The 17,443-nt window shown below is 51.6% G+C and overlaps 1 protein-coding gene across 1 annotated transcript; it reads left to right on the top strand.

Moving 5' to 3' along the window:
* The first annotated feature begins 597 nt into the window (after nucleotides 1–597).
* On the top strand, nucleotides 598–16,348 carry LOC103286825 (solute carrier family 5 member 4). The gene is made up of 15 exons (XM_054712452.1): nucleotides 598–759; nucleotides 1,353–1,424; nucleotides 1,892–1,996; nucleotides 2,131–2,190; nucleotides 3,345–3,449; nucleotides 4,636–4,741; nucleotides 5,551–5,631; nucleotides 5,822–6,042; nucleotides 6,758–6,893; nucleotides 8,341–8,448; nucleotides 10,066–10,216; nucleotides 12,694–12,862; nucleotides 14,336–14,551; nucleotides 15,210–15,312; nucleotides 16,134–16,348. Exons 1-15 carry the CDS (start codon nucleotides 601–603, stop codon nucleotides 16,346–16,348), a joined length of 2,007 nt encoding a protein of 668 aa, XP_054568427.1. The 5' UTR covers nucleotides 598–600.
* Nucleotides 16,349–17,443: the final 1,095 nt, after the last annotated feature.

The following is a 17,443-nucleotide window of genomic DNA, read 5'->3' as shown; positions in this document are numbered from 1 at the left end:
AGAGAGAGAGAGAGAGAGAGAGAGAGAGAGAGAGAGAGCTAGAAACATCCATGATGAAAGAGAATCATGGATCGGCTGCCTCCTACTGGGGATCAAGCCCGCAACCTGGGCACGTGCCCCGACCCCCTGACCGGGAATGGAACCGTGACCTCCAGGTTCCTAGGTGGATGCTCCACCCCTGAGCCACGCCGACCAGGCAGTTTCACTTTCAAAGGTTATAATTCCTTGGTCAGGAATCTGATCTGATCTGTAAGGGACTCTTACCTCCTGTCCCTCCTGATTCTTTTCTGGCCCTTTCACCTCTGTCCTCCTCCTCCTGGTCCCCCGTCACCGCTCCCTAAGCCTCACCCCACCTGGTCACATCTTCTTGCGGACCCTGCCTTTCCACGCAGGGAACACCCCACTCTGCACCTCCAGTTCTCGCCCTCATTCCCACACTCCATCCGACCAGCACTGACCGCCGGAGGGCCGGGGTCTCAGGGCATCCGAGGGGAAGGTGTAAAGGTCCCATGCCCAGGAGCCGGTGCTGATAACGCGCCCCACCTGCTCGAGGCTGATCATTAACCCAGAGCTCATATAAGGAGAGGGCCCCTCCCGGGCATGGGGACAGCACCGGCCGCAGCCATGGCCAGCACCGCGAGCCCCAGCGCCGTGACCGGGCCCCCGGGTCCCCCTGAGATGTCAGAGCGCATCCGCAATGCCGCCGACATCTCCGTCATTGTCATCTACTTCGTGGTGGTGATGGCCGTCGGGCTGTGGGTACGTAGGAGCCCAGTGGGGGTCTGGGGTGGGCGCATGGCTTGGGGTCCAACATCTAAGGGAGGGAAAAGTGACGACGCTGAGGGAACAGTCACAGCTGTCCCAGATGTCATTGTCCGCCTCTCAGAATCATGTTCTCTTTTTTTAAAATATTTTTTTATTGATTTCAGAGAGGAAGGGCGAGGAGAGAGAGAGAAACATCCATGATGAGAGAGAATCATGGATCGGCTGCCTCCTGCACGCCTCCCTACTGGGGATGGAGCCCGCAACCCGGACCTGTGCCCTGACCGGGAGTGGAACCGTGACCTCCTGGTTCCTAGGTCGATGCTCAACCACTGAGCCACACTGGCCGGGCGACCTTATTTTTCTTATCTCACTTCTCCCGTTTCGCTTTGTTATTTTCCCACTTTCTACCACAGTTGAGTTGGACGGTTAATTCGCTGGTGCTCCTTCTTTCTTTGGTAAGAAATTGGAGGCCACAGATTTTCTTCCACACACACAGCTCCAGAGACCCTCCCTCACAGCGTTTTCCTGCTTTGTGTTGTGGGCAGTGTTACAGATAACCCCCCCCCCATTGTCTTCCCTCCGCGCAGGCCATGCTGAGGACCAACCGGGGCACTGTTGGGGGCTTCTTCCTGGCTGGCCGGGACATGGTCTGGTGGCCGGTGAGTGGGCAGAGCTCCCGGGAGAGGAAGTGTGTGTGTGTGTGTGTGTGTGTGTGTGAGAGAGAGAGAGTGAGAGAGAGAGACGGGGGGGAGAGGGAGAGAAACATCAATGATGAGAGAGAATCATTGATCAGCTGCCTCCTGCACGCCCCCCTACTGGAGATCGAGCCCACAACCCGGGCACGTGTGTTGACCGGCGGAAATCGAACCGTGACCTCCTGGTTCATAGGTCAACACCCTCAACCACTGAGCCGTGCCCTCTGGGCTAGATTTTTTTTTTTTGTTAACCGTTCAAACACGGAAGAAATCTTTTTGGCTCACCAGCCATACGGAACCCGGGTTCGGCCCGGGCGGTCGTTGGCCGGCTCCTGGCCCGAGGGGTGGGGGAAGCCTGGCCGTTTCCCCGTGGGCAGGAGGCCTGCTTGGCGTCCGTGAGCTCTGACCGTGTCTGTGCCCTTGGCTTCCAGATGGGCGCCTCCCTCTTCGCCAGCAACATCGGCAGCGGCCACTTCGTGGGGCTGGCGGGCACCGGGGCGGCCTCGGGCATCGCCACCGCCGTCTTCGAGTGGAACGTAAGTGAGGTCGCGGCGGGGACAGGCAGGGAGGACCGGCCGGCCGCCTTTTCTCCTCTGACCCCGAGGCGGTGGGACGCCGCGGCCCCAGGCCAGGCCTCTCTGACGCCGGCCCTCCGCCCGGCTGCCCGCAGGCCCTGCTGCTGCTGCTGGTGCTCGGCTGGTTCTTCGTCCCCATCTACATCAGGGCGGGCGTGAGTACCGGGGCCGGGCACGCCTGGTGGGCACCGGTTTACCTGCTCATCCTCCCTGCTCAGCGGGTGGGAGACCTGGGGGAGACTGACCCCGGGTCTGTCCCCGGGACTCCGGGCTTCCGACGGCCCCAATCCACTGCGTGCTGCCAGGCCGCTCGGCCAACGGCTCAGCCCGCCGCTCCCTTCCTTCGCCCACGTCCTCGCCACCTCGGGGCCTTTTCCTGCCTCCGGATCCGTGCTGTTCCGACACGTGCAAAGCGGTTTCTCCTGGTGCTGAGAGGCGGGGTGTGCCGCAGTAGCGGTGGCTTCCCTTCCGCCTGCTCTGTCTCTCTGGGCCTTTTTTTGTTTTTTTTTAATAGATTTTATTGATTTTTTTACAGAGAGGAAGAGAGAGGGATAGAGAGTTAGAAACGTTGATGAGAGAGAATCATCGATCAGCTGCCTCTTGCACACCCCCTACTGGGGACGTGCCCGCAACCAAGGTGCATGCCCTTGACCGGAATCGAACCCGGGACCCTTGAGTCCGCAGGCCAACGCTCTATCCACTGAGCCAAACCGGTTTCGGCCTTTTTTTGTTTTTTAACATATTTTTTATTGATTTCAGAGAGGAAGGGAGAGGGAGAGAGACACAGAAACATCCATGATGAGAGAGAATCCTGGATCGGCTGCCTCCTGCACGCCCCCCACTGGGGATCGAGCCCACAACCCGGGCCTGTGCCCTGACCAGGGATCGAACCCTGACCTCCTGGTTCCTAGGTCGACGCACAACCGCTGAGGTGCACCTGGCTAGGCTGCAAGTAACGTTTTAACTGGACTGCCACCGTTTGGGTGGAAATCATAGACATCACCCACTGAGCGTTGGCCGTCCTCGGAAAACCCTACTTCCCAGGGGAGAGGAGCGGAGTCCAGAGAGAGGGCCACTCGCTCAGCGTGACATCTCTAGTCCGTGTCGGCGCCGGGAGCCTGCCCCAAGGTGGTCCGATCCCAGCGCCCGTGTCCACCGGCCTAGCGGCTTTCCCGAGAGACGATGCCTCCCTCCCCGCGATTCCCAAGGCGCCCGCCCGCACAGGCCCGCCCGCCCCGCGTGCTCAGTGTGCGTGGAGTGACCCGGATGTGCTGGGAGCGCCGGTGAGCCCCTGCCGGTGTGTCCGCAGGTGATGACCATGCCCGAATACCTCAAGAAGCGCTTCGGGGGGAAGCGACTCCAGATCTACCTCTCCGTCCTCTCCCTCTTCATCTGCGTGGCTTTGAGGATCTCGGTGAGTTCCCTGCTCCTGGCGCGTTAAGCTATGCAAGACTGCTCTTTAAAAATATATATATATTTGTACTGCTTTCCGAGAGGAAGGGAGAGGGAGAGAGAGAAACATCCGTGATGAGAGAGAATCATGGATCCGCTGCCTCCTGCACGCCCCACATTGGGGATCGAACCCGCAGCCCGGGCCTGTGCCCTTGACCGGGAATCGAACCGGCAGCCTCTAGGTGCACAGGACAGCACCCAACCAACTGAACACACCAGCCGGGGCCCTTATTTATTTATCCTTTTTAATCTAAGGCTGCCCCTACAAAATATACTTCACAAATACGTGTTGAAAGAATTCTAAAGTTGTTGTGTGTGCGTGTGTGTTTTAATTAAATTCCTTGGAGACAATCTTGGAGGAAGGCAGAGAGGAGTTTGAAGAGTCAGCAGCACGTGGAGAGAACAGAGAGTGAGCTTGCTGCGGGCCCATCAGTGACTCACGAGGTCACGGCCTCGGGTGCAGAGTCTAGGCCGCTCCTGAGGGAGGACGCTGGCTCCCGGGATCGCTGTCTGTTGAGCCGAGTCTGGGCTGGAAGTAAGCCGGCCGCTCCGATGAGCCTGAGGCTGCCTGGCGCAGTGCGAGCATCTCCCAGCGCTTCCTGTGCAAGCGGTGCTCCGTGCCGGGGGAGCGAGGGTCCTGTGCACTAGGAGTTCACCATGTGGTTAAGGAGTTAAGCATTTAACCAGAGCCCAGTGTGGCTCATCGGCCTGTGGACCGCAGGGTCCCGGGTTCGAATCCAGTCAAGGGCACGTACCTCGGTTGCAGGTTGGTTCCCTGCCCCCGGTTGGGGCATGTACGGGAGGCAACCAATCAATGTGCGTGTCTCTCTCTGTGTCTCTCTCCCTCCCTTCTGCTCTCTCCTAAAAAATCAATGCAGAGCCCTGGCCGGTGTGGCTCAGTGCATAGAACATCCGCCTGCTGGCTGAAGGGTCCCGGGTTCGATTCCCAGTCAGGGCACAGGCCTGGGTTGCCGGCTCGATCCCCATAGGGGGCATGCAGGAGGCAGCCCATCCATGACTCTCTCTCATCATTGATGTTTCTATCTCTCCCTCTCCCTCGCTCCCTCCCTCTCTGAAATCAATAAAAATATATTTAAAAAAAGAGAGGTTGAGGCTATGGGCTGAGGGCCCTGCCTGTCCCCTTGCAGTCAGACATATTCTCTGGAGCCATATTCATCAAGCTGGCCCTGGGCTTGGACCTTTACCTGGCCATCTTCATCCTCTTGGCGATCACCGCCATCTACACCATCACTGGTGAGTCCACTGCGCGGGCAGCTCAGCCTGGCTCTCTCCTGCTCGCGTCACCCCGACCGGCAGCGAGCAACCTCGGCGTCAGCCTTGTCACCGCCAAGGCGGGGCCGTCCCTTCATTCCCGCCCTGAGCTTCAGGCGCGGCCTAGAAACACGCAGAGCTGGGAACGCGGGCCCTATATCCGTGCTGATCACCCTGACGGAGGCTAACGCGGTGACGGGTGGGACAGGAAACGCTCTTGGGCTCAGCGACGTGTCGCGTACCCAGCCTGGGCGAGTCTATTTTGAAGAAGTGGCGTGAGAGGAAGTTTAAGTTTAAAAAATTTGGCTCTCCAAAGAAATTTCAATCGTTGTCCTGTTGATATTTGGCTCCGTGGACTAATGAGTTTGCCGACCGCTGCACTAATGAAAGAAGGACATGTTCCAACGTTAGAACAAAAATGGCTTCGCCCAGGCTTTTAGAGCAGGTACCCTGTGTTAGAGGGAATTGAAGGATTGTTATGGGAGATTTTCATGATATTAAAACATGGCCTGGCCCCCTACTTCATATCCAAAAGCGCACACAGAGGTAGAACTCTACCATAATTCATGAAACGTTGAGTCGAGGCACGGCGAGGAAGACAGAAGGACAATGAGAGACAGGCCTTCCAAGGAGAAAATGGTGCCGCCAGGAGCTGGTGGCCCAGCCAGGAGCTTGTGACTGTTTTCCGCTGAGTCATGGCCGGGGTTTGGGTAGAAGAGATCCGAACGGTGAAGGCAAGTAGGGGAGGGCGCCTGAGTCAAACATCCTGGCTCCTTTCCTTCCCTCCCCAGGGGGCTTGGCCTCGGTTATTTACACCGACACCCTGCAGACCATCATCATGCTCATAGGCTCCTTCATCCTCATGGGCTTTGGTGAGTGATGGCCGTGGGAACAGAGCCGTGGGGTGGACGTCATGGGGCTTGTGGGTCCCGAGAGAAGGACCCTGAGAATACGACCAGGCTGATGGGCGGTGCTGGAGTCCTCCCACCGCTCGGGGTCGTTAGGGAAACTGGGGGTCTTCCGTCTCTGTGGGACATTGTCTTGTGGCCGATGCCGTTGCAGCGTTTGCCGAAGTCGGAGGCTACGAGAGTTTTACGGAGAAGTATATGCATGCCATCCCGGCCGTAGTCGAAGGCGACAACCTGACCATCAGCCCCGCGTGCTACACCCCTCGGCCAGACTCCTTCCACATTTTCCGAGACGCTGTCACCGGGGACATTCCGTGGCCAGGAATGATCATAGGAATGACCATCGTGGCTGCGTGGTACTGGTGCACAGACCAGGTAAAGCGTGTGCGTGTGCATGTGCGTGTGTGTGTGCGTGTGTGTGACTGAGTGTGTGTGTGTGAGTGTGTGTGTGTGACTGAGTGTGTGTGTGAGAGACTAAATGTGTGTGTGTGTGAGACTGAATGTGTGTGTGTGTGACTGTGTGTGTGTATGTGTGTGTGTGTGTGTGTGTGTGTGGCTGAGTGTATGTGTGAATACCTTTATGTTGTTCTTTTTCTTCTCCTAGAAAATCATCTAGTTTCACCATTTAAAAAGTCAAACACTTTGCCCTAGCCGGTTTGGCTCAGTGGGTAGAGCGTCAGCCTGCGGACTGAGGGGTCACAATTTCGATTCCGGTCAGGACACATGCCCGGGTTACAGGCTCGATCCCCAGTGGGGGACGTGCAGGAGGCAGCTGATCAATGATTCTCTCTCATCATTGATGTTTCTATCTCTCTCTCTCCCTCTCCCTTCCCCTCTGTAGTCAATATAAATATACTTTTTTTATAAAAAAAAGAAAGAAAGAACCCTATTCACAGATGAGAAACCTGAAACTCGCAGAAGTCGAATGCTTCTGTAGGAGAAGCAGGGATCCAAATCCGGATTTTACCCCAAAGCTCACGCTTCTCTCGCCCTCACCCCACTTCCTATGGGCACGCTAATCCCTGAGGAGGCGCGCCCTCCTGCGACGCGGCCTCCGGTTGTCCCATGACGAGGCGTGTTCTCCCGGCAGGTCATTGTGCAGCGCTGCCTGTCCGGCAAGGACATGTCTCACGTGAAGGCCGCCTGCATCATGTGCGGGTACCTGAAGCTGCTGCCCATGTTCCTCATGGTGATGCCAGGGATGATCAGCCGCATCCTGTACACAGGCAAGTCCTGCGTCCATAAGGTCTCATCACTGATGCTTGAATTACGAACTGTGGCTTTAAGATGTTTTAGGTCAGCTGAGAGTAACTACTAGTGTTGAAAATCTCCCTTAAAAATCTTTATTATGCCTGAGCCAGTGTGGCTCAGTGGAGAGAGCATCGGCCTGCAGACCAAAGGGTCCTGGGTTCGATTCCGGTCAAGGGCACATACCTTGGTTGCAGGCTCCTTCCCGGCCCGGGCCCTGGTCAGGGCGCGTGCAGGAGGCAACCAATCGATGTGTTTCTCTCACATGGATGTTTCTCTCTGTCTCTCCCTCTCTCTTCCACTCTCCCTAAAAATCGATGGAAAAATATCCTTCAGTGAGGAGTAACAAAAATAAATAAATAAATAAATAAATAAATACTGCCATCTTTTCTTTAAAAAAAAAGAAAAGTATTATGAGGAGTCAAGGAAACATAGCAGAATATTTCTTGCCTAGTCCAGGACCGCTGGTGTTTACTGGGGCAACCCATCAGCTAGCACTACGCTCACTCCATGTTTTCTCAACGGGGCATGGAGAAAACGTGTTTATTTACCTGAAAACCCGTGAAGATGAGCATCCCGTGACCGGCATGCCTGCTTATTGCAGCGTTAGAGTGTTGTCCGTAGCAATAAAGAACGGATAGATACCCAACAAGGAGGGAGGAGCCGAAGAGATGATCGTTCACTGTCTCAAAACTTGGGACAATGCTGACGTCATTCTGTTGGATGTAAACAGCAGACGATAAACTATCACCTCCACGATGATAAATTGTGCAATAAGCACCTTTCTCTCCGGAAAGGGATTAGAATGGAATAATCAACTAAGAGAAGCTCATGTGCGAAGGAGGTAGTATTCTGGGTGACTTTTTACATCCAACTTTTCTATCTGTTTTCATAATGTCATTTTAGCTAAAATATCAGCAAGGTATCGTGCAACTGCCACAATGAAAGAGGCATCATTCCACCAGGGGCAGTCACCCCAACATCACAAGTGGCCCCTCTTCTTGGATGTGGGAGAAAGACACTGGACTGAATGACTGCACACAGGGCCAGCTGCCCGAGTGCTGTGCTGCTGTTGTGTGATCTGTGGAGTTCGGTGCTCCGGGGAGGACTCATGCTCTTGCAGCTTTCCTGGAGGAGGGGGTCGCTCCCTCTAATGCTCTCATGCTCCAGCTGGGCCACATGCCAAGGCAGAGCCTGCCCCGCAGGCCAGTGCCAGGGGAGCTACAGCCGTGACACTTCGAAAGGTGTGTTCTAACCAAAGAGGAAGCAGATCGATTGTATGCAGTTCGAAGTTGAGCCTCAGTTTCCAGGCAAACATCCTTCCTCTAACTCAGGACCTTACAACTTGTCTCTGCGGCCAATGGTGGCAGATCCTACCTGTCTGGGCCCCACTCACTGAACCCACTTATCTGGCTTCCTCTTCAGAGAAGGTGGCCTGTGTTGTTCCCTCTGAGTGTGTGAAACACTGTGGCACTGAAGTCGGCTGCACGAACTACGCCTACCCCATGCTGGTGATGGAACTGATGCCTGACGGTAAGAAAACGCCCTGCTCAGGTAAATGGGTAAAGAAAGTGTGATGAGCCCTGGCCGGTGTTTCTCAATGGTTAGAGCATCGGCCTAGGAGCCAGAGGGTCTCGGGTTTGAGTCCCAGTTTAGGGCACGTACCTGGGTTGCAGGTTCCATCCCTGCCCCCAGTCACTGCTCCCAGTGAGTGTGGGAGGCAACCAATCGATGTGTCTCTCTCAAAGACAAGTACTGCACGATGTCACTTCTATGTGGAGTCTAAAGAAACAGAGAAGTAGAATGGAGGTTGCCAGCGGATGGGGAATGCGGAAATAGGAAGATATTGGTCAAAGGGTACAAGCGTTCGGTGATGATATGGATAAGCTCTGGAGACTCCAGCATAAAGACTGCAGTTAATAATAATGTCTTGTGTACTTGAAATTTACTAAGAAAATAGATCTCAAGTATTCTCACAACAAAACAAGATATTAGTTACTATGTGAGGTGGTGACTGGGTTAATTAGCTTGATTGTGGTAACCATTCACAGTGTGTGTGTGTGTATACTGTGTGTATATATATCAAAACATCATGTCATATACCTTAAATACATGCAATTTTTGTCAATAATTCTTTCTTCCATTAATTCAGTTGTTTTCGTCAGACATTTCTTGAGACATCTCTTCCATAGGCTACCAAATATAATCCCTATTCGAAGAATCCTTACTCCCTAAATTCAAGATAATCATGATCGTTTAAATGATAGATTTGTCCATAAAAGAGCTTCGTAGCCCAAAATAAACAACCAAACAAAACAGAAACAGACGCATCGATACAGAGGACAGACGGATGATTGCCAGAGAGGATGGGGGCTGAGGGACTGAGTGAGGAAAAGGTGAAGGGATGAAGAAGCACAACCAGGTGGTTATGAAATAGTCCCAGGGATGCAAAGCACAGCGTAAGGAATAAAGTCAATAACATTGCGATGGCTCGGAATGGTGCCCGCTGGGTACTGGGAATACAGGGGAGCACTCTGTGGTGATTTGACCACTGTGCCATACCCCTGAAACTAATCCAAAATAACGTGAAATAGAAGTTCTCATTTAGCCCAGCCAACTCGGTCCCCAGTGCTGGGCGTGCAGGAGGCAGCTGATCAGTGATTCTCTCTCATCATTGGTGTTTCTCTCTCTCTCTCTCTCCTTCTTTTTCCCTCTGTAAAATCAATAAAATGTTTTTTTAAGTTATAATTTAGAGAGTTGCATAACCATGAGCTTATAAACTCAGAGAACTAGAGGTTAACTATTTATCAGGAAACAGCTCCTCAAAAAAAAAATAAAAAAAAATATATATATATATATATATATATGGCATTATACTGTTTCCTGTCTTCCAAATTTAGGTTCCAGCAAATAAGCTGTAAATTTGTATTTAGAACTAAAATTCTATATTGGATTATTCTCAAGTCACTAGATATTCTACACTGGAAATATGCAGAAAATGCTACAAGATGGCACGTATTCATGGGCACATCAGTTAGGAAACAGTCGGCGTGACACTGTTACCTTCGAACAGCCCTCTGGTTTGGCAAGGTGATCACAGCTCATGGCATCCGGCTCCTAACGCGTGGTTGCCTCCTCTTCCGGCCGCAGGGCTGCGAGGCCTGATGCTGTCCGTCATGCTGGCGTCTCTCATGAGCTCCCTGACCTCCATCTTCAACAGCGCCAGCACCCTCTTCACCATGGACCTCTACACCAAGATCCGGAAGCAGGCCTCGGAGAGAGAGCTCCTCATAGCTGGGCGGTGAGAGAACCCCGGTTTCTGCCTTAAATTTCTCTGGAAAGGTAGAGACATAGACGTGACATAGAGCCTCCTCATGTTGGGGTTCAGAGAAACTACTCATACAGTTCTAGAGTGGGGAAAGGACATTGGACCCAACTCTCTCTCTTTCCAGATACGAAATTTGGACCCAACTCTCTCTCTTTCCAGATACGAAATTTGGGGCCATACTTTCCAAGGAAACAGTTGCTCTTTCAGCTTTTCAAATGCCTCTGATTGTCTCTTTCCTCCTCCCCTCACCCCCGCTCCCAACCACATCTTCGTGAAATCCCATCAAGGTCTTTCATGGGGGTATAAAGTTTCCATCTGCTCTCACAGGTTAAGGCATCATCTCTAGAAGTTTCCATGCATATCACAGGCAGGAAGTAACAGATTAGGGACCTCCACACACTACTACAGATGAGTTTGCCAACTGCGTTCTTTAAAAACGGGGTGACAAGAGAAACGAACCCCCTCTTTAAAAGATGGTGCGTTGCTGAAGGTAGTAACAATCGCTTTGGTAAATGCAGCACCTGGGAAAATTCCAAGGGCTCGGTTGGTCCAGATCGTGGCTCTGGATAAAAGCTCCCGGAGAGGAAATCAGGAAGGCCGCTGTGTTTCTGTGGTAGAAAAAGCGTTGGGCTGGAATTCAGTAGGTCCAGGATGCAGTAGTCCACTGATGGGGCAACGATCTTGGCTATGAATCCCTTCTAAGTCTCAATGATCAGTTAATGAGTTTCTCTTTTCCTCTCTTTCTTATCAAATGCCTACTATCTCCCAGAATACAAATATGAAAAAAAAGTGGCATATATATGAAAAATAATGTCATGCTTCATGGGATTTTATGCTTTTGTGGGAAAGATAGATCATAAATATGTTCTATATCTGGTGACAAAAAAAAAAAAATGCTAGGAAGATGCCTAGTCGGCGTGGCTCCGTGGTTGAGCATCCACCTAGGAACCAGGAAGTCACAGGTTCGATTCCCGGTCAGGGCACATGCCCGGGGTGTGGGCTCGATCCCCAGTGGAGGGCGTGCAGGAGGCAGCCGATCCATGATTCTCTCTCATCATTGATGTTTCTCTCTCTCTCTCTCTCTCTCTCTCTCTCTCTCTCTCTCTCTCTCTCCCCCCCCCCCTTCCTCTCTGAAATCAATAAAAACATATTTTAAAAAACGCTAGGAAGAAAATTAAAGCAGGATTAAAGGATGGGGACTAACTTAAGACGATGCTCAGGGGGTCCTCACAGAAGAAGTGTTATTTGAGCAGAGCCCTGGGGAGAGAGCAGGGGGAGCCCCGAGGCTCAATGTGGAGGAGGGAGCAGGAAGTGCTGCCGGCAGTCCTCCCCAGTCACGTGTGGGGCGGGTGTGAGGACAGCGAGAGGTGAGGTTGGCCCGTGAGAGCGATAGGCAACAGATCGGAAAGGTGGGGGTTCGGGGAGATCATGCAGGCTACTCGGGCCGTGAGAGGACTTCGGATCTTATTCTGCGTGTGCCAGCAAACAGCTGAAGATAAGAGAGCACAGGAGCCACGCCATCTGCTTTCGGGTGGTGATGGCAATGACCATGGGAGGTGTTATTTCTCGAGTCTTGACTGCGTTCTAGGCCCGGTGCTCGGACCGCCCATGGTTTATCACGCTTAGTTACTGCAAAGGTTGCAGACGTTTTGTAGAGCTTAAATGAGACCCTGTGCCTCAGTCTCCCGCCCAAATGCTTGTCCCCCGTTCTCCCAACTCCCACCGTTCTGTTTCAGGTGAGCACAGACCAGCGATGGCCTTTTGCAGAGAGTCCCCTAAATTATTGTTACTTGTTTATTCATAAGACAAGCACAGAAGAATATCGCAAAGTTTTTAAAAAAATGAATCAGTCTTGCTCCCTGATCCCCAGGAGCAAAACCGAATAGATTTTTACTGCATCTCAATATTTTAGCCAATTCCTTCTACCCGCCAAAGTACTCAAGCAGCAAAAACACACAAATTAGCATTTCTGGCCAGTTCCCTCAGCATGCTGGGACAGAGGGAGGGTATTCTCATTCTAAAGCGTGCGTCCTGACTCAGTTTCTCTCAAGCTAGGGAAAAAAAGACCAACATAGGAGTCTGCTTTCTGAGTCCTACAAATAATTACTTAGAACTAGTGCTCTGTGTTTCTTTTTCTAATTGCGAGGGTGCATGAACTGCATTAGAGAATTATTAACCAAACGCAGACATTGGAACTGTTTTTATAAATGAACACTTAATCTCATCGTTGAAGCCATTAGGACTGATTATAGGCTAGCAATTGCTTTATTGGCATTTTACTCGCAGATCGTCATAAGCAATGGCCTGGCATGAGGTCAAGGAGCTTGAATTTCTTTGGGGGGAAAAAAAAATCAATGAATGGCCCCAAGAATGAATTCAAGAACTGAAGCACAGCGGACATACCAGTGATGCTTCCGCTTACTAACCCCATCCTTCTGTTCGCTTCCCAGGCTGTTCATCATCCTATTAATTGTCATCAGCATTTTGTGGGTCCCGCTGGTACAAGTATCTCAAAACGGACAGCTGTTTCATTACATAGAATCCATTTCGAGCTACCTAGGGCCGCCCATCGCCGCTGTCTTCCTGCTCGCCGTCTTCTGCAAACGCGTCAATGAACAGGTGCGTGGAAGTGCAGAGACCGTTTTGCCCGCAGGAGTGAGAAAAACATCTTTCTCTCCCTGGGAGGAAAATGCATCCTTTCCACCCAATTTACACAACTCGAGGCCTGTCAGCTCTGCAAATTGTGTCACCTGAGTCATCGTTCTGTTCATTCTACAAAATAAGTCACACGTTTTTGAATCCATGTGCAACATAAAAGTCAAGGTCAACTTCAGCTTGGGTCAAAGTAGACTGTACAGGCTTCCCCCGCTATCTGTAAGCCGAAATGGCATAAAGTGAAGAGGCATTGACCCTTGATTTATATGGAAATTTTTTGAGCATTTCAGACCCCCAAAAATATCCTCTCTTATGCTTTTTAAAAATTTTTTTAAAAAAAAATACATATTTTTATTGATTTCAGAGAGGAAGGGAGTGGGAGGGAGAGATAGAAACATCAATAATGAAAGAGAATCATTGATCGGCTGCCTCCTGCATACCACCTAGTGGGGATGGAGTCCACAGCCCAGGCATGTGCCCTTGACCAGAATCAAACGCAGGACCCTTCAGTCTGCAGGCCGACGCTCTATCCACTGAGCCACACCAGCGAGGGGCCCTACCTCTCTCAGGCCTTTGATACATGAGGACACATCTTGCTAACGGACTCACAAAACAAATCCAGATGAAGCACAGATGCTCACAGACACCGCGCAAAGCTAAGCGGCCCAATGCTGAGATGCTGGGTGTGGTTTTGGGGAAGGAGCTTGTGGGGGGGTCACTCTCATCGCTCCCCTGCATTGTGCCTCTGTAAGGGCTCACCGAAAACAGACGCTGACAGCTCATTTCGACTTTTTTCATAAAAGTAAAAACCCTCTAGAAATTCCTTTCGGTTAGCGAAAACAGGTACTAACGTAGGTCTGTCGTGAAAGCCAAGTGGCGCATAATGCGAATTTCTGAAAAGCGGGGCGTACCTGTAGTGACCCCTCCCCGCCCCCCGAGTTGGAGAATGAACAGTGCCATGGTGTTTCAAGGCCACGGAGGGAGACAGGCCACTGGCAATCCCACGCATCGGCATCTTTTCCCTGCCGTGGTGGCCTTGCCCGCAAGGTTAGCCAGGGATCGGTTCTTTGTTGTGGTTGTTGATGTTGTTGTTAATCCTTATCCAAGGATACCTTTCCACTGATTTTTAGAGAGAGTGGAAAGGAGGGGGAGAGACAGAGAGACACACCGATGTGAGAGAGACACATCCATTGGTTACCTCCCGTAGCCACCCCCAACCAGGGCTGGGGATCAAGCTGCAACCGGTTCGTGCTCTTGACTGGAATCGAACCCAGGACCCTTCAGTCCAGAGGCCGGTGCTCTATCCACTGAGCCACACCAGCCAGGGCCATGCGTAGTTCTCAGTGGAGAAAGCAGGAAGGACGGCAATGATGACCTCCTAGAATGAGCGTCTCCTCTTCTCTGAACCCCCTGGCTTTGTTCTTGCTTCCTTTGCAGGGAGCCTTCTGGGGCCTCATCATCGGGCTGCTGATCGGCCTGTTTCGGATGATTGCGGAGTTTGCCTACGGAACAGGGACCTGCTTGGCCGCCAGCAACTGTCCCAAAATCATCTGCGGCGTGCACTACCTGTACTTCGCCATGATTCTCTTCGTAGTTTCCATCGTGGTCATCCTGGGAGTCTCCCTGCTGACCAAACCCATCCCTGATGTGCATGTGAGTAATGAGAAACAACTAGATGCTCCTTTTATTTTTATTTTTTTATATTTTATTGATTTTTTTACAGAGAGGAAGGGAGAAGGATAGAGAGTTAGAAACATCGATGAGAGAGAAACATCGATCAGCCGCCTCCTGCACACCCCCCACTGGGGATGTGCCCGCAACCAAGGTACATGCCCTTGACCAGAATTGAACCTAGGACCCTTGAGTCCGCAGGCCGACGCTCTATCCACTGAGCCAAACCAGCTAGGGCTCCTTTTATTTTTTTAAATATATTTTTATTGAGGTCAGAGAGGAAGACAGAGGGAGAGAGAGAGAGAGAGAAACATCCATGACAAGAGAGAATCACTGATCAGCTGCCTCCTGCACGCCCCACACTGGAGATGGAGCCTGCAACCTGGGCATGTGCCCTTGACCGGGAATCGAACTGTGACCTCCTGGTTCATAGGTCGATGCTCAACCACTGAGCCACGCCGGCCGGGCCAGAAATAATGTAAAATGGTGTGTTTTTGTGAATGAGTGTGGGAGGAGCCCTTTTCTTTGCTGTGTGTGTTTTCCCGCGCTGTGTGGCTTTTTGCACTATACGGTAAATGCCTATTATGTTATTGTCAACACTCACTCATCACGAATGGGCCTGTCTGTGGTCTCTGGGCAGCTGTATCGCCTGTGCTGGGCTCTTCGGAACCGGACAGAGGAGCGAATCGATTTAGACGCGGAAGAGCAGAGACAGGAAGACGCTGCCGATGATGCCGATGAAGGTGATGTCTGGTTTGCCTCTGGTTTGAGAACTCTCTCTCTTGCTTTGAACTGTTGATTCATCGCTCTAGTGTGCTTGCATGGAGTTGTTTGTAGGATGTTCTCTATGTCAAGAAACTCATTACTACTAAGGATATCACACCCCGTGTGATATAAGATGCAAATGTTTTCCCCAGCTTGTCACTTGTTGGACTTTGTCTATTGGGCTCCATGCTATGCAAAAGTTTCCTATTTTTCTCTTAATATATTTTTATTGATTGCAGAGAGGAAGGGAGAGGGAGAGAGAAACATCAATGATGAGAAAGAATCGTGGATCAGCTGCCTCCTGCACGCCCCCTACTGGGGACTGAGCCTGCAACCTGGGCATGTGCCCTGACCAGGAATCGAACTGTGACCTGCAGGTTCACAGGTCAACGCTCAACCACTGAGCCACGCTGCTGGCCGGGCTCCATCTATATATATAAAAGGCTAATATGCAAAGTGTCTCCTTGGGCGTTTGCCCGGGAGACCAGGAGTTCGATCGCTCGCTATGATGTGTGCTGACCACCAGGGGGTGGCATGGAGTGAAGGAAGGCCCCAGCCGGCAGCTGGAAGGCCCCGATCGGCCCTGATCGCCAGCCAGGCCTAGGGACCCTACCTGGGCATGAATTTCATGCACTGGGCCTCTAGTTCTTCTATAAGCGGAGTTATCTGGGTTTTCTCGGGGATATTCCTCCTGAGGCATAGGAGTAGTGGTCGTCATTCTTTGCCGTCACCACACGGCCTTGACAGGAGTCGGATTTCCCGAGCTTTGTGATTGTTCGTTTATCTTTCTTTGGTCCAGATGATCCCGGGGAAACGCCTGGGTGTTTCAGGAGAGCCTACGAGGCGTTCTGCGGTTTGCAGAGGAGAGGCCCCAAGCTGAGCAAAGAGGAGGAAGAGGCCCTGAGGAGGAAGCTGACGGACACGTCGGAGAAGCCCTTCTGGAGGACCGTGGTGAACGTCAACGCCATCCTGCTGCTGGCCGTGGCCGTCTTTGCCCACGGCTATTTCGCCTGAACCCCGCCGGAGCCTCTCGGGGATTTATGAAGCGGAGGACCTCGTTGGCCTTTCACGTGTGGCGTTTGTTGTGATGCGACAGGGAGACAAGCAGTTGCTAATTCCACCCGATAGCTCTACGCATGACTTTCAGCGTTTGCTGTTCCTTTGTGTCCGTGGAGCAAGAGTGGATCATTTAGAAAGCCAGTGAGCCGACTCCATACGTGTGTGCATAGACTAGGAGGATTTGGGAATAAATTATTTTTGTATGTAGCTCATCGGATAGATTGCCCTGCGTCAAACTTGCTTCCTGCTGTTTCCAGAGATTTCCACGTAGAAGGACTACCTCCCCCTACTCTGCCTCGCCTAGGACCCCCTCATCGGAAAAACAGCGACATTGTCCTCCCCAACTCACCTCGCTGATCTCAGGGGCTTGAAAAATAGGAAGAGTTCCTAGCAGTTGAGGGGAAGAGAGCTGGACATGCCCGTGGTGACTATTTTTACGAACTTTTTAGAAATTACTCGTTTCTGCCTTCAATAAACTCATCCCCCACTAAATGTTAGCATATCGAGCCATTGATTTTCTTAAACCACTTTATTAAAATATGATTCACATACCATAAAATGTATCCATTTCAAGTGTACAGTTCAAATAGGGGGTTGGGGGGCTGGGTGAAAAAAAGGTGAAAGGTTATGCAAAAACAGCATATATATGTATATATGTATATATATACGCACACGTGCATACATATAACAACACATAGACACAGACAACAGTGTGGTGACAGCCAGAGGGAAAGGGGGAGGGGGGGAGGGGGAGGAGAGAGGGGTAGGCAAAGGGGGATAAATGGAGACGGAAAGAGACTTTCTTTGGGGTGCTGAGCGCACAAGGCAGTGGGCAGATGACGTTTTATTGAGCTGCACATTGAAACCTGTGTGGTTTTATTCACCAATGTCACCCAATAAATTCCATTAAAGGATAAATAATAAAGTGTGCTGTTCCGTGTGTTTTAGAATGGTCACCGTTGTGCAGCATCACCACAGTTTAATTTTATAGATTAATGTTAGCCAGTTGGTTTGGCTCAGTGGATAGAGCGTTGGCCTGCAGACTGAAGG

The sequence above is a fragment of the Eptesicus fuscus genome, chromosome 23, assembly GCF_027574615.1.
Source record: "Eptesicus fuscus isolate TK198812 chromosome 23, DD_ASM_mEF_20220401, whole genome shotgun sequence".
Classification (NCBI taxonomy): domain Eukaryota; kingdom Metazoa; phylum Chordata; class Mammalia; order Chiroptera; family Vespertilionidae; genus Eptesicus; species Eptesicus fuscus.
The sequence above is the reverse complement of the archived record's forward strand: the minus strand, read 5'-3'. Positions and strand labels throughout refer to the sequence as shown.